The 25,901-nt window shown below is 37.3% G+C and overlaps 2 protein-coding genes across 3 annotated transcripts; both read left to right on the top strand.

Annotated features, from left to right (window-relative positions):
- Window positions 1-1,006: 1,006 nt before the first annotated feature.
- On the top strand, window positions 1,007-25,040 carry LOC117406958 (cell division cycle protein 16 homolog). Of its 2 annotated transcripts, XM_034011437.3 has the most exons (18): window positions 1,007-1,275; window positions 1,735-1,789; window positions 2,459-2,556; window positions 3,025-3,063; window positions 8,254-8,394; window positions 10,700-10,859; window positions 11,710-11,804; window positions 16,299-16,432; window positions 16,635-16,714; window positions 17,454-17,503; window positions 17,879-17,952; window positions 18,036-18,161; window positions 19,085-19,237; window positions 19,699-19,762; window positions 22,115-22,176; window positions 23,641-23,776; window positions 24,167-24,257; window positions 24,539-25,040. In XM_034011437.3, exons 1-18 carry the CDS (start codon window positions 1,228-1,230, stop codon window positions 24,787-24,789), a joined length of 1,857 nt encoding a protein of 618 aa, XP_033867328.1. In that variant the 5' UTR covers window positions 1,007-1,227; the 3' UTR covers window positions 24,790-25,040. The 2 variants fall into 2 exon arrangements, with proteins under 2 accessions (XP_033867328.1, XP_058885045.1); XM_059029062.1 differs by lacking the exon at window positions 1,007-1,275 and having other exon boundaries at window positions 2,461-2,556.
- On the top strand, window positions 11,812-16,290 carry LOC131737782 (uncharacterized). The gene is made up of 2 exons (XM_059029063.1): window positions 11,812-12,749; window positions 12,934-16,290. The coding sequence occupies exons 1-2, from the start codon at window positions 12,542-12,544 to the stop codon at window positions 13,659-13,661; spliced, it is 936 nt and encodes a 311-aa protein (XP_058885046.1). The 5' UTR covers window positions 11,812-12,541; the 3' UTR covers window positions 13,662-16,290.
- Window positions 25,041-25,901: the final 861 nt, after the last annotated feature.

Raw genomic sequence — 25,901 nt, forward strand, 5'->3', positions numbered from 1 at the left:
TAATCGGAGAGGGTTTTTACAAAAATCTTAGCTAGTCAGTAGGATTGGATTACCCTTAAAATACATGACAAAATAGGCAGTATATGGCAAACGTGCTTATAAAATTAAAAGATGAACATAGTTACAGTACTAGTAAGAATGTGCTTATTTATTTGTTACTCTCTTACTATGTTGTATAAAACCAGTGCTTATTGTACTCCTGTGTTTACGTACAGTAATATGGAACTAAAACTAAAATAAGTGGGTGACTTGGCTTAAAAAAGGTAACATCTGTCAAGTTCCCTCGTGCATTAACAATTATTCTTTGAACACGCAAACCTCAGTTCTTAATTAGCACTCTCTTCTCCCTCTAAGACTATAAATTATAGAGGTGAGAAAATACGTCATGGATCAGGAGATTGTGTTCAACAGCACAGGTAGCTTTTACACTGTGCAAAGAACTGTATGTGGGCTTGAATAAGTTAGGACATAATAAATAACTCATTATAGTCAATTATGTTGTAATGAAAAGTAGTATTTTGAGGATGTTTATAATTAAGTTATCCCTTAGACATGCATACACTTGTTTGTTGAAAAGTAAACATTCACAGTGATTAAGAGCTCTGTGCAGTTGTTGTGTGATCCTGACATGCACCTAATAAAGACCCAGCGGGTTCGCTACAATATTGTTTTTGTGTTGAGAAAATAAAACGTTCTTCCAAACAAATTCCTTAAAACATGATGAGACATTTAGAAAACTACAAGATTAAATGCTTTAGATTTGAACGTTTACCTCTTTTAATTTTAGAAATTAATGTATTCTTTTCAGTGGTGGAGGGGCACACCCAACACCACATGAGTGTTAGAAGGCTTTGTAGTCTCTTTAAATATTTAATATATTTATCATTTAGTCTTAAACATAATTTTTGTTAAGTTTACTTCTAAAATATACAGTAGGTGGCAGCAACAAACAATGACTTGTTTAAACAGCCAGCCACTACATCAAATGTCTACTGATTTGCCGGGGAGTGAAAGAGACCTGTGTCCACGGCATTTTGTTGGTTCTGTAAGGAACATCCGTTTCCGGGAGGACAAATATAAGTGTAACACCACAGGTTTATAGAAGCGGCGGGCTTGGGGCTGTGATTGTGATTTCAATTAAAGCAGAACAAAAATAATATTGGATTAGTTTGTTCTCTTTAGCATGGACAGTTTGTGAGGTTTCACTTGCTAATCGGAGTTATTAACATGAACCTGGAGAGATTGCGGAAACGCGTTCGTCAGTATATCGATCAGGTAACTTTTTATCATAGATGACATTAAAATGGGGGGTTGTAGTGTATGACAAATATAAATAAAAATAAATAAATAAGTACCTGGAGTTTGGAAGTGTACTTTATTGATTTCTGTGAATGTTTTTAGTTATATATTAATACAAGCCCAGTCAGAACATGTATGTACGATATTTAATTTATGTTGCAATAGGCCTCAGTGTTACTCCGTATCTTTCTGTTTTAATTTTTTGCAAAGGGGGGGAATCACCCTACATTCTGAATTGATACGCATTTCTTATTCAGAAGACTGACGTTAATGAGCTGTGGCATATGTGTTTGTGTTCTGGTTTTCAGGTGTCACATGGTATCCTTTATTTTGCAAACGTGGTACTGTCCTCTTGAAGTAACCCAGTGCAGGGCTTTTTTGTATTTGTTAAGGTTGAAATGATGCAGCATATTTTTTATTTTTTTTATTTTACAGCAACAATATCAGAGTGCCCTATTTTGGGCAGACAAAGTTGCGTCGCTGTCTCATGGTAAGCTTTATTAGTATTATTTTTTGGGGTGGGGGTAGTACCCTAATAGTATCCTAGTATTACAGTTTAGTATTTGATTGTCACCAACATATATGCCTGTTTTTACTGTACGACACACATGAGTTCGGTAACTTCTAATTGGTAGTACTTATGCCCGATAGGTGTGACTCCTATCCTGACTGCACACGTGGGATAATACAAGTTCGAGACAGATTTTTGGGGGGTGGGGGGAGTTAGATATTATGTTAGCCTTTATTTATTGTTAGACTATAGCACATGCACTTCAAGAGTGTAATTCTCCCTGTCTTTTTACACCACCTATTCATTACTTGACATTAAACAATCTCTGTGGGGTCGTGCTGGACGGTTGACTGGCTCTCCTGGTTTGTCCACTGCAGTTTGCCGGGCCCACCTCAGGATACTGGGGTGCAGCACACAGTGTGTATTTGCTGTGACACAATGCTTTCAAAATTATGCATATGAGCCCTACATAGAGAATGGAAGTGAACGCAGGCAACTTGGAGATTATTTCATTAGTTATCCCCATTAAGCAAAGTTTAGTTCAAGAAGAAAGATAGGTTGGTTGTTATCTGTATCGTTAATTCAGCATATAATGCATGTGTTACATGTAGTAACAAGCACAGTATTGACTGTACGCTCTCTGTATAGAGGATCCCCAAGATGTTTACTGGCTAGCGCAGTGCCTTTATCTCACATCACAGTATCATAGCGCTTCACATGCTCTTCGGTCACGAAAACTAGATAAGGTAAGTTGTACCTTTCACTTCATTTTCAGTAATAGATTTGACTTGCTTTTTGTTGTTGTTCCTACTTTTCTCACTGAAGCAAACTGCACAGATTGAAATATAACGGGGAATGTTTAGCTATGCAGCACTAAACCATGAACACCTTGGTTCATGATGCCTCTGAATCCCCTTGACTTTAAATGTTCTGTAATTATTCTTTGATAATGGACTCAATGCCACCTGTAATCCTATATTGCTGTATTAATATCATAATTATCAGAAGGTTTACTTGTTCACAGTGTTTTCTTTCTAGTGCTTAAGTCTATCAAATAAAAAGGTCTTACGTGTGTAATCTAGGAGTTTTGGTACACCAGTCTCTTGTGCAACCAATATTGCATGGCTTAAATTTGGTTCTGCTTTAACATTATTAATGTGTAACATTGTAAAGGCTAATACATTTTAATGCTCAAATGTTTCTGTGTTTTCCAGTTCCATTTAGCTTGTCAGTATCTTGCTGCAAGATGTCATGTAAGTATTTATTTGTTTGTTTGTTTAAGCCATTACAATTAAACTGTATAATGTCCAGCCTTAACACACAGGTTATATTGTCAATCCTAGTTTTAAATAAAAACTGTGTTTTGTACAGTAGAAAATTGATTCAAACAAACCATCCCCTGAGAACTATATGCAGCAAGGAGTGCTGGTCATACTGTAGATATTTCCAGCAAGAAATCTTGCTTTCAAAGAAAGAGTTTTGTAGAGAAAGGGGCCAGCTGCATAGATGAAAAAAAAACAAAATTGACAAAGTAGTATTGTGTGCAGTATGCTAAATTCGAGTCACTAGATCACTGCTCTTCCCGTCATAGCTCTGGCACCATCAATACATATACACCAAATACACCACTCCCTGCATCTTTAACTGCCTCAAAATGTCATGAATGCTTTCCAGTAGCTCGACCTGAAAGTAGATGACAAAACAATACATCATCCTGCAAAGAGCCATCACAAATGTATCTTACAAAAGCTAAGAGCTGTGCAAACCCTGACACATCACTTGATTCATCGAGTTGGAGAGCAAAAAAGTCACTTTTTCACTTTTCATGTAAAGCTGTTCACGAACATTAGCAGCCATTTCATGAATGCGCCGTGCAACCGAATCGTTTGAAAGGGGTCTATAATTTACAGAATCAGGTCCCAGCGTAATGGTTGCCATGTCAGGATCACGTGGCGCTATAGTGATTCAAGCAATGGTGTGGGGCTTACCGCTTTGTGCTGTCCTTAAGCAACCATGTAGGACGCACGGAGAGCTTAAGTATTCACACTGCTTGCTTGAAAATGACATCCTGTTGATTTGCTCATTTCCTCTGGAAAAAATCAATTGGTTTGTCCTGCAGGGAAGGATGCTTGGTTTCTAAATGACGGCACATTTTTGAAGGCTTCATAATTTTCATGAGCAAGTATTTCGCCACAAAGAACATTGCGGTTGCGGGTTAGTCACGGATCCAACATATGTAAACCTCAGCTCAATATGTTTTTCGTCATATTTCTGACTTTTTGCTTTTGAAACATGATGTCCATGCTCACATTCCTCACTGGCCGTCAAAGAAGCAGGCTTTTTCAAAAACAAAAAGTTGCTTCATTGAGTGACTACTCTCTTTCATGGCTACCAGAATAATCGGTGAGAAATGTCAAGGAAAGGACCACATAATTTATCATACCCAATTCTAAAGAGACTCGCCATTCACCCTTCACAGTTTAGCGATTAACCTCCAAAAACAGCGGTATATCTGAAACTAAGTAACTTCTGGTTATGTAAAGATATAGATAGGACCACGGATATGAAGGAAGGAGAAGCAAGTAAAAAGTATTAATTAATAGTAATATAGGGAGGGCGTGCTGTTTTTGTAAGTCGATGTGCATAAATGTAATACAAAACAAAAAAAACATTTTAAAAGTTGAATCTACCAAATCCTTTGCGGAATACAATTGGAACTGTTTTTACAACGAAACATCGTAATTACGACAGCAACTTTGCAACTGAGGAACAGGCAAGGAAAGCTGAGCAACTCGCTGTTATGGTAAGTTATGTTCTGGCATTCAAGATAGCTAAACAAAATAAGCCCTTTTCTGAAGGTGAGTTTTTGAAAGAATGCATGGTCGATGCTTCTGGCATCCTGTGTCCTGAATCCAGGAATAAGTTTGAGAATATTAGTTTGTCAAGAAGAACTGTTTGTCGCTGTATCAAAGTTATTGATGAAGCGGAGGGTTGTGGGTTCAATCCCTGGTAGGGGACGCTGCTGCTGTACCCTTGAGCAAGGTACTTTACCTAGATTGCTCCAGTAAAAACCCAACTGTATAAATGGGTAACTGTATGTAAAAATAATGTGATATCTTGTAACAATTGTAAGTCGCCCTGGATAAGGGCGTCTGCTAAGAAATAAATAATAATAATAATAAGACTTGACCTCTCGGTTAAACGAGAAAGCTCAGTCAAGGACACAGCACTGCTCCTGATTTTCGTGAGAGGAATTAACGATAAATTTGACATCGCAGCGGAATTTTTGTCTGTGGAACCTATGAACGGGAGAGGACTTGTTTGTGAGGGTTGCTGGCAACCATGACTACAGATGGATCGCCAAATTTAACTGAGAAAAATGTAGGACTCGGAAAGAATCGAGGAGGTGGTGAGGTAAACCCTGAGCAAGAACTTATTGTTCATCACTGCATTATACATCAGGATGTGCTTTGTAAAAATGATCTGGATATGGATCACGTTCTTAGCACTGCAGTGAAAGTAGTGAACTACATTAGAACAAAGGGACCTTTGGTTGGGTACCTGTAGCGATTTGTTTTGCTTCCGTACAAGAGAAGTGCCATGGTAGTATAAGTATGAAACACTAATAATTTTAATTTCAAAAACTGAGCACCCTTTGTTACAGCCCTATTCTGTTCCCTCTTTTTTTTTCATGCATTATTACGATTTATTTATAATTAAGTAGGCTTGGTGTTTTTAATGTTAATTTTTCAAAACACTACCTGTCTTTTAACATCTCTTGTTCCAACTTCAGTCTATAAACAGCAAAACTGCATAATGATCCTTGCTTCACTTTAGAGCTAAATAGTTTTGCCAGCATATGTAGTAAATGTCACTTCTGCAATGTGCAACATAACAAGCTCTTGTGTTTTACAAATCAAATTGTTATTATTATTATACCAGTGTGAAAGGGGCTATAAATGGTGTTCTAATAGCCCGCCATACAATTTCCATACCCTGATCTGGCCCTCAGGGTTAGAAGTTTGCCAACCCTTGCTTTAGACGAAGAGCTACAGGTAGTGGACAAAAAAATGGAACACCAATGTGAAGCCACTTAATAGGGCCACTATAGTATCCCGCTCTGTAGAGTTCTCGGTGGAACGTTTTTGATGAAACGGGCTGCTCGCGCCCCAGGTTGAAATTTGCAGTTGAAATCTGCAGTTGCTCGCCTGTTTTGCCTTGCACTTCGAATTAATGCACGGATATCACGATCCTGGAGTATGCGCTTCCGCCCACTGTTGCCCTTTGCTGATGATGTCTTTCCCTCGGAGTTCCATGCCGACATCACCTTAGACACCGATGCTCGTGAAACATCAGCAAGTTGAGCTGTCTTGGTCACTGAAGCTCCTGCCAAACGCTCCCCAACAATCACCCCTATTTCAAAGTCACTGAGGTCTCCTCTTGCAGCCATTCTAGCCATAATTATAGGCAACCAGGCCTGTCTAGCATTTTTATACATGACCCTAAGCATGCTGGCATGTTATTTGCTTAACGCATGAGTCACACCTGTGTGGAAGCCCTTGCTTTCAATATACTTGGTGTCCCTCATTTACCCAGGTGTTTCCATTTGTTTGTCCACTACCTGTATACTGTCTTGTTACTCGTATAACTAGAAACATTTGATGTGTATTTGCAACGTATTAAACAAAGAGGTTACATGATTAAAAGGTTAAGGTTACACGTAAATTATTTTTTTTTTGCAAAAAGCCTGTCTGCTGGATTTCATCGACTAGTACTGGAAAGAAACATAGTTCTTGAATTGGAGAATTAGGACCGTTTCTCTCATTTCTGCAATTTTTTTTCTTTTCAACTTCAGATACTGAGTATTTTTGCGTTGAATGTTCTAGAAATTTAATTGACATCTATATTGCACTCTCTTCAGTGGTGACGGTAACTTAATATCATCTTTCAAAATATGTTTTATATCAAAACGTACCGTAAAATGCGCTTATTCATTTTCACATGAAGTGTACTATTAGAATCATACACTAATATAGAATGAAGAAAACTGATTAAATAGTAGAGCTTTCAAATTATATTTGAAATCTGCAGCACAGGAATGCAGCACTTCTCTTACTTTCCAGCCCTGCCCACTTACTGCCGGAACTACATTCTGAAGTTAGTTGCAATTGACCAACTGTGTCGAAGTTCATTTTCACTTTTATTTAGGCTATATATGAGTCTAATTTCTAACTAAATATGTATGACACACTGTATAGAACTGTTATTTAGTTTTGAGTTTCAGTTCATGAGAGAGGAATGCAACACATTATAGGAGTAAAAACTAAAAATAAGAAAACAGAAAGATTGTCCTAAAATGAAAGGATAAACATTTGCAACAATCCCTCTAAATAGGGAAGAGGTGAAAATATAATCATAAAATCAAGCAGGAAGAGGGAAGACGGTCTAAATAAAGCTGAAGAGGCAATAGCAGAAAAGGGAAAGAAAAAATAGAAAGCGCATTGTATTACTGTATGTGGTGAGGTGCCAGCCAGTCATTCTCACTATGATGCCAATAAACATAATTTGTCTGTTGGAAAAGGGAACTACGTAACATAATATAGGAGAATTGTTTTGCATATCTGTTTTTTTCAAACGTACATGTATAGGTTCTGAATTTCAAAAATGTTTTTTGTAAAATATCTCTTCCTTTTGTTTTTGCCGAATTCAATAGCTGTCACTTTGTGGGTTGTTCTAAAATGTATTGTGTACAGTAATCACAATGGATGTTCAGTTTAACAGAGAAAAGACATGGGTGCAAATGTACTTTGTTGCCTTTTCACTTTAATATTTTTTGTTTTATCGCCATCATGTAAACCACCTTCAGACATGTACACTAATAGTGTGTTTACACTTACGACTCGGACCTGAACTGGCTTAGGTTCGATCAGATTAAAAGATTCTTCTCCTTTGAGCTACCTGTTTACACTTAAGCACAGACCTAGGTTGTCTCGGGCCCCATATGCGCGCACATAGCCCCTATCCTTCAGTGCGTGCCCGATGACGTTATGTTGCCTACCACTGGCAAATGTGGCAAACCGCTGCATTCACAGTACAGCAAAAACCAGACCAAAGCTATCGCAGAGCCCACTCTGAAGCAGGCCACTTTTGAGGACAGCTGGACCTGGGATGGCTGCGTTCACCTAAGCCATCTGTCGGTTTAAAAGTGGCTAGTGTAAACTGGATACAAAGGAATCAAATCTAAAATATTTATAATGCCTTGGGTGAACAAGGCACTCTTGATTGGCTGGACAGATTCCAAGCAGTGCTGGTGGTAGGCCATGGAGATAGCTGGATCTCATTAGCTAGCTTCATAAGCTCTGTTTTTGTTTTGTGAATAATTTTGTGAAAGTTATTAATTGTGTACAAATTCTTATACTTTTAACATGCTTTGTTTTTTTCAGTATGCTGCGAAAGAGTACCAGCAAGCCCTTGATATCCTTGACATGGAAGAACCTATTAATAAAAGGCTACTGGACAAGAGCCCAAAGGAGGACAATGGTATCAAAGATTATGCTAAAGACTGGGGAATGTCTACCTCTTCAGTAAGTGATAAACCCTGGTCATTGTGGTAGTGTTATATTTTGTATTGCTTTGGATGTTACTCTAATATGTATTTCCCCATGGCTGTGACTAGATAGATTTCAGCTAAACCAACTCTGGTGTTGAATACTAACTGCCTAAACATTATATTTATTTATTTGTTCCAGAACGCAATGTGACCTTTTAACTTGATCCAAAGTATAGCAGAACTTGTGTTCTTGTTATAAAGCGGAACACAAATTGCACGAATATGGTGCCTGATTACAGCCCTATCAAAAGAGAGCATTGTTTTTGTTAATCGGTGCTCGATTTAACAAAAATGTCGTTGTAAATTTAGTGGCTTTTTTCCCCCCAGGTTTTTACTGGCTAATTAAATTCTGGTAAAATCCCTTTTTGCTGTTTCTTTGCCTTACAAGTCAAGTGAAGTCTATTAGGTTATTTGTAGGGGTCTACTTAAATCGCAGTAAATTTACGTATTTTTCAAGGGTAGGTTATGGAATAAAATTAGGATTTTGCAGACATTTCGCAGACCTTTTTTAAACATTAAATAAACCTAAAATGACAATATTTCAGAGCACTATAAAAGCCTAAAAATAGTGGTACTTGCTTCCTTACTAAAACAGAGTGCTGTCATTTGTTAAATGCAAGCATGCAGCATCCCCCAGCAGTTGCAGCCGACATTCTCAGCCTTATGTGGACTTGCCCATACATTGAGACTGCACGTCTGCATCCACTGAATTAGTTGGAAGTGTAAGGCAAAGATTTGCCAAGTTATATAGATGTAGAAACCAATTTAGAAACATTCCCAAAACTTTGTTACCCAAGGGCATCTGGCATTCTTTAATAAAGGCAATATATGCAGCACATTCGTTGTCATGTTATTTGTCCCATCCAATAATTTATTTTATTAGTACCGAGTCAAAAAAAGAAAACATGCCTATTCGGGTCTAAAATTCTAACTGCGCTTAAAGTAAGCAGCAGGTTGTTAGAAGCGAGGTGGCTGTGCTAGGTTGTACCTGTAGTACTGATTAACTTGACTACAACCGACAGGAATATTTTTTGTCTGCGCTGACTTTCCAGTTTGTATTCTGAAAACTGTTTATTTTACGTTCTGTTCAGCAGCCTCTGGTAGCGTTTCATTTTAATGTGTGATTCAGAAGCTAAATAGCAATCGATCATATTTTCTCCAAAGACACATTACAAGATGTGCAAAACAATTACCTCCATCTGCATGTACAGATTCTTTGGGTAGTATCTTGACACGATCATCAGCTGAAATATACTTTGCTTTTCTTGCCAATTTCTGTTATTTTACCTCTAATGATGAAAACTAGATTTTAGCAACCTAAATCAAAACAATGCAGCACTGACTTTGTCCCACCCCCTACTGTACAGTACAGGTCACAGAAAAGCCAGTACAGACGCACCGATAGGCTGATTAAAACATTGTTGTCATTCGAACAGTAAACAAGAAGGCTTCAGTCGTTGGCAGTGGAATAGCCTGGACTTGACCCGGCAACCTCCAGGCTATAGGGCGCATCCTGCACTACAGGCGGAGCACCACTCGAGAGCCCTTGGAGTATTTTTTTTGTAAATGTTATTTGTCTAAGGACGTTATTTTTTATTTATTTTTTTTTTTTGCCTAAGTGCAATGCACACAGAATGGGGAAGGAAAAAAAAAGCCTATCTAATATAAGAAAGATACATAGTTTGCATCGCTTGCGTTGTGCAGTAGTTCATTTAAACACAGTTTATTTTTTATCTCTCCGTACTTGTCCGGTATGTATTGGCCCGTAAAGGAGGTGAATTTCGCGGTGACCCCTCAATTTCCTGATTTCTGTGAAATCGCGATTTAGGTAGACCCCTAGTTATTTGTGATGACTTGAAATATCTTTTTTTTTCTGAATTAAAATCCAGAATGTAAAAAAAGTTTCCCATAAACAGTACAGACATAGGGTAAGTGTGTAACCATATGGTAGGTTTTTGATCAGACTAATGGCAATCCCATAATTTTCTTTGACAGATCTATCTCAAAATATAGTATAAAACAGTATTCTGTTTGTCATTTTATTTCTTTTTTTTTATGTAATGGCTCTTACTTTAGAGTTCTCAAATATTTTATTGGGAAAAAAAAAATCACGATTCTTTGAAATGTTTATCCTGTTTGATGGTCAGAAAAACATTTCATTGCTGACCTTCTACACCCGCCGAGTGAAATTCAGAGACAATGTGGAAGTTTGTTTTGCTATTTTATCAGAAACATGTAAAAATAGGTTGTTTGTGACTCCCTGTGATGTCTTCATCCAGATCAAGAGCTCAATTTGCCTTTTACGGGGGAAGATCTATGATGCCATGGACAACAGACCCCTGGCAACCTCCAGCTACAAAGAGGCCTTGAAGCTAGACGTTTACTGCTTTGAAGCATTCGACCTTTTAACATCACATCACATGTTGAGTGCCCAAGAAGGTAGGAAAATGAATTATTATTATTGTTATTATTATTATTATTATTATTATTATTATGCATACCTGTATGGAGGTTTGTGTGTGTTTGCAAACCCGCTGCTGCAAACACAACTCTTCAATACCACATGAATCATATATGTTGGCTACTTCATTTTTTTCAATTATGGAAGCTCTGTGGGCAAAATTTACTGACACTGTTCATTTTGACCTGCGCACTGCGGCTGACATATTGTGCCTGTTTGGTTTCCAGATGATAAAGACCTAACGCTTTGACATACTGCTTTCATACTAGGTACAAAGACGTATTCTGTGGTTCTCTAGGTAAAGTTCCATAGTGGGTGTGGTATAAGAAAAAAACAACCTTTTTCTGGTTTGCAAAGCTACTGCCACCACAGTGTCAAAACCTTGTATCTCAGAAACCATTTGAGGTGCTGACTTCATATTTCCAGGTTCTTATGAACCCTTTATGCTAAATGCATTTCTCACCATGAAACACGGCTGCTATATTGAGGTCATGTGACTAAGTTACAGCTGTATAGAAACAGTACAGTATTTTAATGTCTAATTTGATACACAGCTGTATTTGATTCTTGCTTTTATTACCAGTTTTGGCCAAATTAACCCCTTCACTGACTCATTGGGTTTTTATAGTTTGTACAAAGTTCCATTACAGGTGGTGGTCAGTTAAAATGAGCTGTTTCTGTGCCACATTGTTTTTAATCTCTGGATATATCAATGATAGTCCTTTTCACAACTGCATATTACTTCAATGAGGCTATGCTAACAGCGATGCTTTGTTCACAGAAATGAAAGATTTATTAGTGGATTTTTGTGTGTGTGTGTTCCTGCAGAAAAAGAATTTCTTGATTCCCTACCTCTAAGCCAACAGTGTACAGAAGAAGAACAAGACCTGCTCCATTTTCTATTTGAAAACAAACTGAAAAAGGCAAGTGGCTCCACTAAGAGTGCTGTAGACCAGTGGTACACAAACTTTTATATGCTGCCCCCTTTTCTTAGCATACATTTTGTTGTGCGCCCCCCCAACTGACACACATACTGAAATGTTAGAACTTAACGTTGGAATTTAACGTTTTAGTTTTAATGTAATTACGGATTTAATGTAAAAAATAAAAAATAATAACACTGTGTAACAATTATTTTTTTTTTGGTTTCTGGGTAGTAAGTGTTATTTCCTAATTGCTTATGCCTCAAAAGTATAGAAAATGGCTATTATTCCCCACAAACTTTGCTTTTGTGACCAAGACAGTGATATTTTGAAATTTACCTATTTTCCAGAACATTCCAGATAGATTCAGTGCTGAGTAAACTTGGAGTAACTTCTAGAACTTTCCAGTGATATAAATAGTATTATTATTATTATTTATTTCTTAGCAGACGCCCTTATCCAGGGCGACTTACAATTGTTACAAGATATCACATTATTTTTACATACAATTACCCATTTATACAGTTGGGTTTTTACTGGAGCAATCTAGGTAAAGTACCTTGCTCAAGGGTACAGCAGCAGTGTCCCCTACCAGGGATTGAACCCACAACCCTCCGGTCAAGAGTCCAGAGCCCTAACCACTACTCCACACTGCTGTATAAATACAGGGGCCTTAAGCCCACCAGTTCAGTTTAGTTCCAGCTGCCTAAGTGGATACATATCTGCATTTTTCTGAGATGTCATCAAGAGGCTGCAAGCATCCAGCAGACGCATTTTGCTATGTCTGCGGCCAATTTATCAAGACAAGAGCGAAAAAGTACTCCGTGGAAGCATCTGCTAAGATGTGTGAGGCCTACAAGGCATATTTCGGCATGCCTGTCGGGGATCAAAACAAACCCTGGGCACCTCATTTCACCTGCGAGTACTGCAAAAAAACTCTGGAAGGTAAGATGGACAATTGTTGCTCGGAATTTTATGTTATAAAATTTGTTAATTTTTAAAATTGTAAGTTTTTAATTTTAAAATGTTTTACAATTTTCAATGTTATTGAAAAAATATATCATATATGAAAAATGTTGCGAGAATCTCTTACACATTAGTCATGGGTGAAATAAATGTATTTTTGTAGGATGGTACAGAGGGGAAAAGAGAGCCATGAAGTTCGCTATCCCAAGAATTTGGCAGGAACCCACTGACCACTCAAGCAACTGCTACTTCTGCATGGTGGACCCTTCCAAGTGGACCGAGTTCTCTGTGGGGAGGAACAACGTCAAGTGGGAGCCACTGGTGGACCCCTGGAAGGTACTGATGCCACCACTGCACATCAAATTGGGCCTTATGAAACAATTTGTCAGAGCTCTAGATAAGGAGTCAGCAGCCTTCAAGCATCTTCAAGACTTCTTCCCTAAGCTGTCTGAGGCAAAGGTCAAAGCCGGTGTCTTCGTCGGACCACAGATAAAGAAGATCCTGGAGTGCAATGAATTCCCCAAGAAGCTCACTAGTAAGGAGAAAGCGGCTTGGAACAGCTTTGTCGCAGTGGTTCGGGGCTTCCTGGGCAATCACAAGGCCGAAAACTATGTGGAGCTGGTTGAGACTCTGGTGAAGAACTACGGCACAATGGGCTGTAGGATGTCCCTCAAAGTCCATATCCTTGATGCTCATCTTGATAAATTCAAGGAGAACATGGGAGCGTACTCGGAGGAGCAAGGCGAGCGCTTCCACCGGGATATGCTGGACTTTGAACGCCGCTACCAAGGACAGTATAACGAGAACATGATGGGAGACTACATTTGGGGGCTGATTCGTGAAAGTGATTTACAGTATAATCGTAAATCTCGAAAAACTACTCACTTCTAAATCTTTTGTAGTCATTTTTGTATTACTTTAGTATAAATACATGTTAATTTGGATTCATATGTTTTTTTCTGACTTTATGTGAACGAAAAGACACAAATTCGCCCGTTTTCTCATTGGAAATAGGTAAATTTCAAAATATCACTGTCCTGGTCACAAAAGCAAAGTTTGTGGGGAATAATAGCCATTTTCTATACTTTTGAGGCATAAGCAATTAGGAAATAACACTTACTACCCAGGAACAAAAATTGTGTTACATAGTGTAATAATAAAAAAACTATATTTAACCATTAAGTCCAGATTTCACTAAATACATAAATGTCAAAAAACACATTAAGTTTTGAAATTTGTACTTCCAGATACAATTTATAAATGTCAAATGTGCACAACAAATTAAACATTTTATAATCGGTCTATAAATTTTTTTTTACACTTGGCGAGTCAACATTTAGCAACATTTCTAGCAAATAAATCCATGAAAAAATACATGTTTAATTTTTTTTTTTACTTGCCGATTTTCAAACAGATACATCTGAAACATTATTGTTCAGCACTTAAATCTGAAATTATAAATCTGGGTTTTCACAAAATAAATATTTATTCTAGCTAAATCTGAAGCTAACATGCAAATGCCCCCATCCATTGAAGCTTGATTTGGCATTGTATGCTGCAGATCTGCCCTTCCACTCCGAGAGCCAATCTCTCTACTTCCCCGCCTCTGCATACAATGCCAAAAAACAACGTACACATTTCAGAACTTAAGAATGTGTTTAAGCCCGCCGCACACAGCCCGACTCAAGCCGTCCTGACTCATCTCAACTGGTCTTAGAGTCTGGATGAATCGTAGCAGTCTGCATGCCCTTAAAACCAAGATTATGCAGATTTCAGTCGGGATGTCTTCAAATTTGAAGATTGAACATGTTGAATCTTTTTCAGACGCAGTTTCGTTCAGATGTGATCAGTCTGTCTGTGTGCGGCGGTTGCCGACCAAGACTGACTGAGACAGATTAGTCATAAGGGTGTCAACCAATGGTGAAGCAGGTTTAAGTGACTTAGTTTGTTATGTAACTTGTCATACAAGATAGTGGAATATTGACAGCTTTAGTTCCACAAGTAAAAATACATCATTCGTCTTGAATTGTTCTGAGTGTCCTTAATTAAAAAATACCAGATATGTGCACATTTGAATAGTTTTTTTTTTTTAGGTGTATACTAATCAAAGGTAAATTATCAATTTATCTTTTTATTATCAATCTACTGGCAGCCTATTTTCTTACTGCGCTAAAACAAAAGTAACCTGTGCGTCAATCTCCAATAGGTCACAAATCACAAGCCCCTAGATCCACACGCGGAGAAAAAAACGCCAAAGTCAAATAAATCGACAGGTTGGATTTTATTTACCACAGGCTAAAGTGTAGTAGACAAACTATACAAAAAGTCAAACGCTGGGGGCTCCCGAGTGGCTCATCCAGTAAAGGCACTCCACGTGGAGTGCAGGATGCGCTCTATAGTCTGGACGTCGCCGGTTCGAGTCCAGGCTATTCCTTTGCCAACCGAGGACGGGAGCTTCCAGGGCGCGGCGCTCAATTGGCCGAGCGCCGCCCGGGGTGGGGAGGGTTAGGTCGGCCAGGGTGTCATCAGCTCACCGCGCACCAGCGACCCCTGTAGTCTGGCCGGGCGCCTGCGGGCTTGCCTGTAAGCTGCCCGAGAGCTGCGTTGTCCTCCGACGCTGTAGCTCTTGGGCGGCTGCATGGTGAGTCCGCAGTGTGAAAAAAAGTGGTCGGCTGACGGCACACGCTTCGGAGGACAGCCTGTGTTCGTCTTCGCCCTCCCGAGTCAGCGCAGGGGTGGTAGCGGTAAGCTGAGCATAATAAAATAATTGGCCATTCCAAATTGGGAGAAAATAATAAAAAAAATAACTGGCAACGACTACATTTATAAAAAACAAAAAGTCAAGCGCTGCCTGAAATGTTTGCACGGTGTAAATGTGTCTCCACCGTCTAATCCGCATACGATGCCATGCGTAATATGAGGGTTGCTGTGTTGGACTTAGTTAATACAAAAATGTGTACTGGGCAGTATTAATTAAATTTGCCTACATAGTAATCATCAGTATCTAGTTGTGGTCAGTAATTCGGTCTTAGCAGTGTGCGACACCCAGTCGGGAAAAACTCAATTGTTACGTCAAACCAAAACTGAGCACAACTGATCGCCGAATCTGTGCATACTCAGGTGAGATGAGTCGGGACGGCTTGAGTCGGGCTGTGTGCAGAGGGCTTAACATTTATGTATTTAGACAAATTCAATATTTACATTAAATCCGGGGGGGAAAAGTGACTGTTATGCATCTGCGTAGAATGGATAATGTTTCATTTGTTCTGTTTATGTTCCTTTTAATCTACTCCATTTCTAAGAGAGGGGGGAAAAGGAAACTAAATGAACTACCTTGCTCTAATATCATTGTTAAATAAAGTATACTATAAGCCCATTCATATTTGCTTGTACAACAACAGACCATTGTGTAAGAGTTCTCAAGTAGTGCATATATTTGTTCTCAAGTATCTTCTATAGCCGTTTAAATTGGATGGGCTTTGCAAAGTTGCTTTGGAACCAACCACTTCTTTTTTCTTCCTCTCACAGTATAACAAACCCAGTGAAACCGTGGTTACGGACACAATTGATGGTCTTCAGGAAAACTTGGATGTTGTTGTGTCTTTAGCAGAGAGACATTATTATAACTGTGATTTTAAAATGTGCTACAAACTCACATCAACGTAAGTATACACTTAGTGCCCTTTTTAAGTGATGTGACCACTCAAGCATACCCACAGTCTGATGCTTGTTTTAGTTTTCAGACCATAAAAATGTAGAAACTTACGTCATTTATTTATTCAATTGTTAATCTAAATAGTTTGGTTAATTTGTGGTACAGCAATGTGCTGGTTTATAATAAAGTAACTTGCTTTTCTTTCCCAGGGTAATGGAAAAAGATCCTTTTCATGCAAATTGTCTACCTGTGCATATAGGAACACTGGTAGAACTCAGCAAAGCAAATGGTAAGATTCTATTTGGCTGCTTAGTCAACTTCCCATCCATTGTGTAACAACCAAGCCTTCTTTATAAAGTGTTTTTTTTTTTTTTTTTTGTAAATATGCAAAGCCCCAGCAGTAACGGAACAAAGGTTATACTGTGCACATTAGTATTACATTTAGTAGAAAGCAAATGAGCAAAAGAAATGTGCCTACTGATAAGATGGTGTACTAAAAAAAAAAAAAAAGAATGTGTATTTAGGTTGTATCTTTACCATTGCATGTCTACTCTTGCCTTTATCTGTATGCTGTAGAACAGGTCAGACATACTATTGTGCTGCACTTGAAATGTATTTGCTTACGATTGTAAGTCGCCCTGGATAAGGGCGTCTGCTAAGAAATAAATAATAATAATAATAAACTACCTAAGAACTGCATTTGCATTAGTGGTAATTGACACCCTCCTATCTCTTTGCAAATTGCATGTTACTCTTATTACCGCTTAGGAAATGTGTTAAACATCTGAATTTGAAATTGTGAAGCGAAATAGGTATGTCAAAAAATGAACAAAATATATAATTTGAAGACATTTCTTGAATTTCCTGCTAAATCGTATTGTTTCAGAACTATACTACCTTTAATATATGAGTGTCCAAATTTCCTAAGTGGTAATATAATATCAGAGTATATTGCGACCAGTTCAGATCCCCTGAAGAAATATCCACGCCGCTTTTTTTCTCTCTCCCCCCCCCCCCCCCCCCCACAGAACTGTTTTATCTTTCACATAAATTGGTGGATTTGTACCCAAATAGCCCAGTAAGTAAATTTCATTTTTCAAAAGTTGTGACAAATAATTGTTAAATTAAGTATCACTACTTCTGAAAATCCTGTGTATTAAATACAGGAAGTAAAATAGTAACATTATTTTGCCAGCATAATCTTATTTCCTTGTGTGTGTGTGATTTATAAAAAATATATATATATATATATATATATATATATATATATATATATAGGGTGATTAGAAAGTATCACATCAACGCACCATCTCACAAACGTAAACTTTCATATCACCCTGTATAAGAGAGAAAATACTAGTATTGTATAATTGCTGTCTGTATGACATTCATGTCTGTATAAATAGATTTTTTTAATACTGCGTGTGACTTTTAAAGCTGTTCTTTTGCCCAGGTGTCCTGGTTTGCAGTAGGATGTTATTACCTTATGGTCGGTCACAAAAATGAACATGCAAGGAGATATCTCAGGTATATAAATGCACCAACCATTTACTACTTTAAGTTTTTGTTCCATTGAAATGTTGTTTACTTTCAAGAGCATTCCTTTTCAGCAAAGCCACCACTCTAGAGAGGACCTATGGACCTGCATGGATTGCTTATGGTCACTCATTTGCAGTAGAAAGTGAACATGACCAGGCCATGGCAGCCTACTTCACAGCTGCACAGCTAATGAAAGGGTATGTTAACCAATCCCTCAATGCTGGTTTTATTGTTATTGTTCTCTGCTGGAACATTTTAAAATGTTGCTTTCTAGTGCTGTTTGCTTAATATTCTTGGTTATGAAAGTTCTTCATAACTTTCTCCCAACAGCTTTTGAATTCCCTTCCCATTGTGTTTCTCCAGTGATTCCACATGTTTAGAAGAAGAAATAAAATGTGCAGCCTACAGTAAATTAGTTTTCGTTTTATTTATAATTTTTTCCTGACCAGCGACAGGCTGCATACAGTACGCTATAAAAGTGCTGACATCACTTCTTTCTTTACCAAACCATTGCAAAGGGTGGCCGTTCTTTAATCCTTGCTCCCTGTTTCTGTAGCGAATGTAAAATACGGGCAAGATTCACAGTCTGACATTTAGGCATAGTTTTATTTTGGGGGTGCTAACTTCGTAGATCAATCGGTCAAAAAGGCACAAGTGTTTTTTGACAAGGAATGTTTAGAACCATTACAGTGGTGATGTAACATTTTCTTAGTGTTTTATATCATTTGCATCATTCAAATTTGTCACGTGTTATAACTAATTAGCCAAAGGCTAGTTTCCCCCTGATCCACATACAGTCAATAATAATAATAGTTAAGTATTACTTGTTTTGACTGTTATTACTATTAATTCTTGGCCTACTAGGGGTGTGAATTTGAGTACTTATGCACTACAAATGTAGAGAAGGTACAGTTGTTACATACACTTGTTATTGAGGACAGTAAAGAAGGCACTAGCACAAACATTTGTCTATTTGAGTTAGTTTTACCCTGTATCTATCCTATCTATCTATCTATATATCTATCTTTCTATCTCTATCTATCAAGACAAGTTGAACAAAGTCAAGGTTAATTAGCTTCAGTAATCACTTAGTGAATTGTCATTTTTTGGTTGTTCATAGATGTCATCTTCCAATGTTATACATTGGTCTTGAATATGGTTTGACAAATAACTCTAAGCTGGCGGAGAGGTTTTTTAGCCAGGCACTCAGTATCGCCCCGGAGGATCCGTTTGTCATGCACGAAGTTGGAGTGGTGGCTTTCCAGAACGGAGAGTAAGTAAGACTGGCACTTGATCAAATCGAAATCTTCTGGCACTAAACTAATTCCACAGAACCTCTCATAAACTTATCACTATGTTAAAATGCAACTTAGACACAATTCTGAGTTGTTAAATTAAGTTGTTTGTTACTTTTGTAAGATTTTATAGTTGCCCTTTTTTTGTGTAAAGAACTTTTAATGAATCTTTCCCTACAGTATATACCTTAACTTCTGTTTATGTGGTTATAATGTAACTCACTCTGGTCAAAGCCTGCAAAAGATTGACCCTCACATTGACTCTAATAGTTTGTGTGAGTGACTGATTATTTGTTTATATTCTATTTTGAAAAGACTGCAAAAGTATATTTATAAACGCAGGTCATCTGCCTTGACAGAAATTTGGTATATCTTGGCTATTCATTGATTGTGTTGATATATCTGTGATAACTGTTTCCAATTGTCTATACTGTTTTAGTTGGAAGACGGCAGAGAAATGGTTTCTTGATGCAATGGAGAAAATAAAAGCTATTGGAAGCGAGGTAAATACAATTGTTGCCTATAATACTGTACAATGAAAAGAAACTTCACAACATCAGTTTGTTGCTGCCTTGGTTGCATATCCCCATGTTTAGTGCAGTGCCACATTTACAACTGCATCAGTAAACCACTCAGTCATTCAGTCTCCTTTTGTTCCAAAATCTAATTGTATGTGAAACCTGTTTTTGGAACAGTGTCATTTAAATGAATGTACTGAATTGTTACAGTAGTGGGCTTTCCCCAAGAGAAATAACCAGTTCTCTCAAACACAAACAAACTGCATCATAGTTTCCTGGCAACTGCTAACTTCCATTTGTCATTGTGAGCTACCAAAACTTTTCAGATCAAGCCTCAATCATTGTTTTTGAGTTTCAGAATCTGGGCATATATGCAGGGCTCCAGACTGCAACTAACATGGTCACAAATGCGACAAACATTTTTGCAACTGTTTTGTGGTGAGGCGTCTGACGCCTGTAATACAGAAATGCTGCCCCTCCAATTAAAGTCATCTGTCTATTTTTATGAACAGTCTGTATAAAAAAATAAAACTTGCATGTTTTAATAAACCTAAAGTGCGAGTAGGACGGTAACAATTTGATCAAATACAAATGCTTGCAAGTGCAGAGAAGTGTTGTATTAATACCAGCAAAATACCAGCAGTTTCATTGAACAGTTGTGATGGTGAGTACCGTTTGTATAAAAATGTAACTTAAAATGAACCGTTACATTTCAAGAAATTTAGAACAAGAACAGCAAAAAATTAAAATATACTTAAGGTGTATGTGTTGCACACGTGCCATTAACAAAATGCCCCGAAAACTTCAAATAAGTAATTATTTTAATGAAGGGCTGTGATGCAGCAAAAAGCTCAATAATGAAACAAAAAAGGAAGTGCAAAGGTTACTGTATCAAGCTGAAAGTTATTTCAGTAAGCCAACATTAAGTCAAATCGTAGCGTGCTGAGGACAGCGTCACTGGCAAGGCTGTTGCTACCAAGAAGTGAAATGAAATGTACTGCAGCTTACTTGATTGCAGTAAAAAAAAAAAATATATATATATATATATATATATATATATAATATATGACAATGGGCTTACTGTGGTGTATTTAATATCGTAAAAAGCAGAACAAACTCGCTGAGACCATTGCAGTCAACTGCTGCATAGATTAACCGTTCATCAGAATGAGGCAACAAACAAGTGAATACAGCTATTAAGTTACTGTTTTAGTATCACTTTAATGTCTTGGCAAGTTGCATTTGAAGCAGTTAAATATGAAGCAACCAATTTGCTCCTGAAGTGTCACCCAGCAATTTAATTTGGCAACCAATTGGTTTTGTCCTAGGAGCCACTGGCTCAGAAGGCAAAATGTTTGTCTGGAGCCCTGATATGGAGGAAGTTGGCTCTCCCTCCATCTTAATTTTTTACAAATACATACAGTGGATCTAAGTCATGATTGTCTGCTTTTTTCAATGTAGCTAATAGCTCAAATTTTATTTTTATGGCTATGGCAGCTTCCTAGGTTTTAAATGCATTAACATCACAACCTAATAGGTGTAGTCTTCAAAAGCCTTTTAAAAATAAATACAATGTTTTGTTTGAAATTAAAAAGGTTGACCATAAATGGTTTTCCTGTTTTTAGAAAATGTTTCCTCCTTCAGACTTGTGACTTTTTTCCATAGTTGCCTTGTTACCAAAATAGGTTATTTTACATCTACTTCAGTCCTCTTCAATCAAAAGAGGTTGGATAGTGGAGACTAATTCAAGAGCCTTTTACTGCAGAGATTGTTGTTGGTGTGCCTAATTGAATATGTATTGAAAAGTTATTTGTTTAGGTAATGGTCCTTTTTTGCCGTACAACCTGCACCTTGTTGTCTGATTTGCACATGTTCTCTCTTGCTTTGGGTAATAATAATAAATAGTAGTACTGTTACCAGTGCTATACCTATCTTTGTGCATTATACTATACAATATGAATGGTACTACTATGATATTACCACCTAGTTCGTTATTGTGCATTCTAATTGGTGTCCTTGTGTTGTACTAAATCTCTGCCAAAATTGTTAGTTGCATTTCAGAAATATGAAGGAGGTTACTTAACTAGCTACACAAATTATCCAAGTTAGCAGACCATGTCCATAACTGGTGCATTGTATTCCCTTAACATTGTATTGATTATATTTATATATATATATATATATATATATATATATAAAAATACCTTGGTAGCTTGGCATGCTAAAGTAATAATTAACTGTTTTATAGACACATACTGTTGCTTTTTTGGGATCACACTTGGTAGGTAAAATAAATGACCGCTTTTCTTTTTTTTTTTTTTTTTTTTTTTTGGGCAGGTGACTGTTGATAAATGGGAGCCTCTGTTAAATAACCTTGGTCATGTATGTCGGAAACTTAAGTAAGTAAACATTTAATTGTATACTATTTTATGCAGGCAGCCTGGTGGGACTAGATCAAATGTAATTTGAAGTTTCCCAATCATACACTCCCTTCCAGGCATCAGAATAGACTTGGTAATTTTAACATATTTATAATCATGTTGGCTACCATTGCAATTGGAGTCCTTTCTTTGTCAAGTTAATAAACAGGTAACAACAAACAACCAACCAACAAATCTAGCTATGATACAATACCGGGAAAAATGAAATATATCAAACAAATTCACCCGAAGTAGAGCTCACCAAAAAATAAGTAACTTTGTGTTAAATAATATCATTTTGCCACAGCATATGATGTGGAGTCATTTGTTTTTCCAATAGCATTGTCTTTTATGACTTTCAATTGGGCTGCTACGAGTTGTGATAACAATGCCTAAGTGTGATAAGATCACGGAATCCAAACTATTTACTGTAACAGTATAGGTATCAGACACAGCTCCGAGCGAGTAATACCCGGTCCAACAGGTTTCAAGTGTTTTCCCAGAAGTGTAAAATTTGCATGAGATGACTAGCATAAGCTGGCACGACAGACCTTCTAGTGTGGGTTACAACATGCAGAAAGGTGCCGGCCCAGTACAATAGGAAGGTGATGTTTCTTCCTTATTCATCCTTTGCAGTATGAAGCCGTAACAAGATTGGGGCAGTCTGTTTAACGAATATCACTGTCACACAAGAGAACCTCACGTTGTTTTATAGGATAGCCTTTCTAAAATAAAGATTGTAACTACGAATGCTGTGCCCATCATTGTCCACCTGAAATATATTTTGCAGCATTTGTTTGTGTTGAAAATTTTTGTCACGAGTTAAATGTGTTCACCTTTTTATAAAACTCAATTTTGTTCACCTTTTTATAAAACTCAATTTTGTTCACCTTTTTATAAAACTCAATTTTGTTCATCTTTTTATAAAACTCAAAAGGAGAAGGGGGGCAGGTGGGCATGGATACTAAACTAATCTCTCCTCTTGCAGGAGAAGATCACATTGTCCCTTTGTGCTCTCCATGAGTGTAGATAAATAGGACTTCATTCTTTGTAGCTAAATCCCCAACTCGAACAGCTACCTCATTGTTTCCATGGAAACGTATTGTTTGGTATTGCACACCACGATTCTTGGTTCTAATATGGTATAATTAGTGTACTGTTGTCGTATGTACAGGTTTAAACTGGATTGATGGTTTTAAAAGGAGTAGGAGAGGAGATGCAGATGTTCCTGTAATTAATTATGCAGCTCTTCATGTACAATGAACAAATAAGCTGTGGACTAGATGTAGAAAAAGCTCTAATTTCAAGTACCATGGAAGGTGGCAAAATGTCCAATTACTGCTTCCATGATTCAACTATTTTGCCTGGTAAATACTAGCCTGCAAAAAAAGCAGCGTTGCTTGGTTCTCTCTATTTTACTGAAAGACTTTGTTGCTTCTGTAGGAAATATGACCAAGCACTGGAGTACCACCGACAGGCCCTTGTGCTGATTCCCCAGCATGCTTCCACGTATTCTGCTATTGGATATGTCTACAGTCTTATGGGCGACTTTGAGAGTGCTATTGACTATTTCCACACAGTAAGATTTTGCACTGTTTTATATACACCGCCACCCTCATTACAATCAAAAGCAAAACATTTTCTTGCAAGTTTACTTGTAATAGCCTTAAATACATTCCTTTTCCAGGAACACCTTTTGGTACAGCTTTAACTGTGGTGCGTAACACCTGATTCAAGATGTATGACTATGATAAACTCAATCTTGTCTGTCAGCTGATTTGTGAACTGCTATTAATGTAATTTACCAGGAGTTGTCTGTGGTCTGTTTTTCATGTGGTTGAAAATAAATAAGTGAAAAAATAAAAATTCAAGTTGTATACTATTATATATTATATCTACAGTATCTATGTTCATGTAAGTGTTTAACCAACACGAATAAATAAATTGCAACTTCTTTTTTTAAATGCAGGCCCTTGGTCTCAGAAGAGATGACACATTTTCTGTAACAATGCTAGGACACTGCATTGAAATGTACATTGGAGATGCAGATGCATATATAGGTATGTTACCCATTTTATGCCAGAACTGTAGTTCTTCTGTAATTTGCTAGATTGGGGCTTTTTTTCTAATGTAAATGGTGTAATTATGTAGTCAACAATAAATTTCTGTGAAGCTTTGTTGGAAAATATAAGCCAATTTGACATGGTTGTCTTGAAGCATCATTTAAAAAGCCTGAAAGTAATCTAGCTGCTTTCTAGTATGACATTGTAGTGTATTCTGGGGGCCACTTTAATATTCAATATACTGTGACTGTTTTAAAAAATGCATTAACTTGTTTTAGGAACAGACATCAAGGACAAGTTACAAAACACTCAGAGTACTCCAGCACTAATGAAAATGCTGACAAACCCAGTGGATGCCAATGAGCTCAGAACACAGCCACTGGAGGAGAGTGGCATCATGGCCTTGGAGACTTCTCCAAATCCAGAGAAATCGATAGAGGCTGCTCCCAGACTTAATGAAACCTTAGAGTTTGAGATGTATGAAAGTGATATGATGTTAGAGACGTCTATGTCTGACACCAGCACGTGATGGGCCCAATTTGCGTGCCTTTCTTGGTGTCTGGATTATTGTTGAACTATGTTGCAAGTGAATCCTCTCGGAATGATGATATCGTATAATCAAAGGTTTGGAAAATTGTATGTTAAACACAACCTACAAGGAAGAAAAGCACAGCAACCAGGAAAAAAAAAAACTGTTCATGAGCAAACCAACTAAGTATTCCATGCCTGTGGATTTTTACATAATTCAATAAATAAAACATGCTTAATTCCACTTTTAAATGTGTCAAGTGAATGAAGTTAATACATTTATTAAAAATCATTGGACTTCTTATTTTTCTGTAAACTATAAAAAGTAATTTAAATTGTTTTGTGTGTGTGTAATTGCATCTAATCTACAAGGGGTACATTTTAAAACTGAGTAATCTTCAATTAGAGTTTCAGCAAATCAAGGCAATGTGTTCCAAGTATGAGGGGCTTTAAAAGCTAAAGTTAGTTAAGTACTAGACTTCTGTTCCATTATATTTAACATTGTTTTGTTGTGCCTGAATGCTAACGTACAATGAGGCTGTTTACTGTAACACTACTGGAAATGTCTGAATGGAATGTGGCGTTTTAAATCTTAAAACATTCTCATTACTGTCAGCAAACAAAATCTATTCCTATTTTCCAGCAAGGCATATGTCTTCTTCATTTCCTTGTTATCCTTCACAGGGATGAAATCATCTGACAGAGATATACAGGTAGTGGAGGCGACTACAAAATGTTAAATTAAGTAAGGTAGTCCAAGATTTGTGTCAATTGGTGGCTGTGAAACCACCCCGATAATAATGTAATTATACCTGTAGAAACACCTCTACAAGACTGTTCCTAAATCTCAGTTTACCTGCTCATTTTTAACAGGTAAGGATAAGTTGACTCAATGATTCAAAATGCCCTCCTGGAAACCTGAACCCACATTCCAGTTTAAGCCCTTATTTTTAGGTAACATCAATGGCTTGAAAACATGAAACCGAAAAATGAGTTTATGTAAACTATTAGAATCAAGAAGTCAATTTCTAATTTACTGAAATAAAGTTAAGGTCAATTACAAAGTTTCTGCTTTCTGCTAGATTTTAGTGCCAAGCAACTGAATCAAGTAAA

Source organism: Acipenser ruthenus, chromosome 8 (genome assembly GCF_902713425.1).
Source record: "Acipenser ruthenus chromosome 8, fAciRut3.2 maternal haplotype, whole genome shotgun sequence".
In the NCBI taxonomy this organism is placed as follows: domain Eukaryota; kingdom Metazoa; phylum Chordata; class Actinopteri; order Acipenseriformes; family Acipenseridae; genus Acipenser; species Acipenser ruthenus.

Coding starts and splice junctions, on each gene's coding strand:
- LOC131737782 (XM_059029063.1), top strand. CDS start 12,542: ATGTCATCAAGAGGCTGCAAGCATCCAGCAGACGCATTTTGCTATGTC. Junction 12,750..12,933: donor CTGCAAAAAAACTCTGGAAG/GTAAGATGGACA, acceptor GTATTTTTGTAG/GATGGTACAGAGGGGAAAAG.
- LOC117406958 (XM_034011437.3), top strand. CDS start 1,228: ATGAACCTGGAGAGATTGCGGAAACGCGTTCGTCAGTATATCGATCAG. Junction 18,162..19,084: donor GCTGCACAGCTAATGAAAGG/GTATGTTAACCA, acceptor GGTTGTTCATAG/ATGTCATCTTCCAATGTTAT. Junction 19,763..22,114: donor TAAAAGCTATTGGAAGCGAG/GTAAATACAATT, acceptor TTTTTTGGGCAG/GTGACTGTTGATAAATGGGA.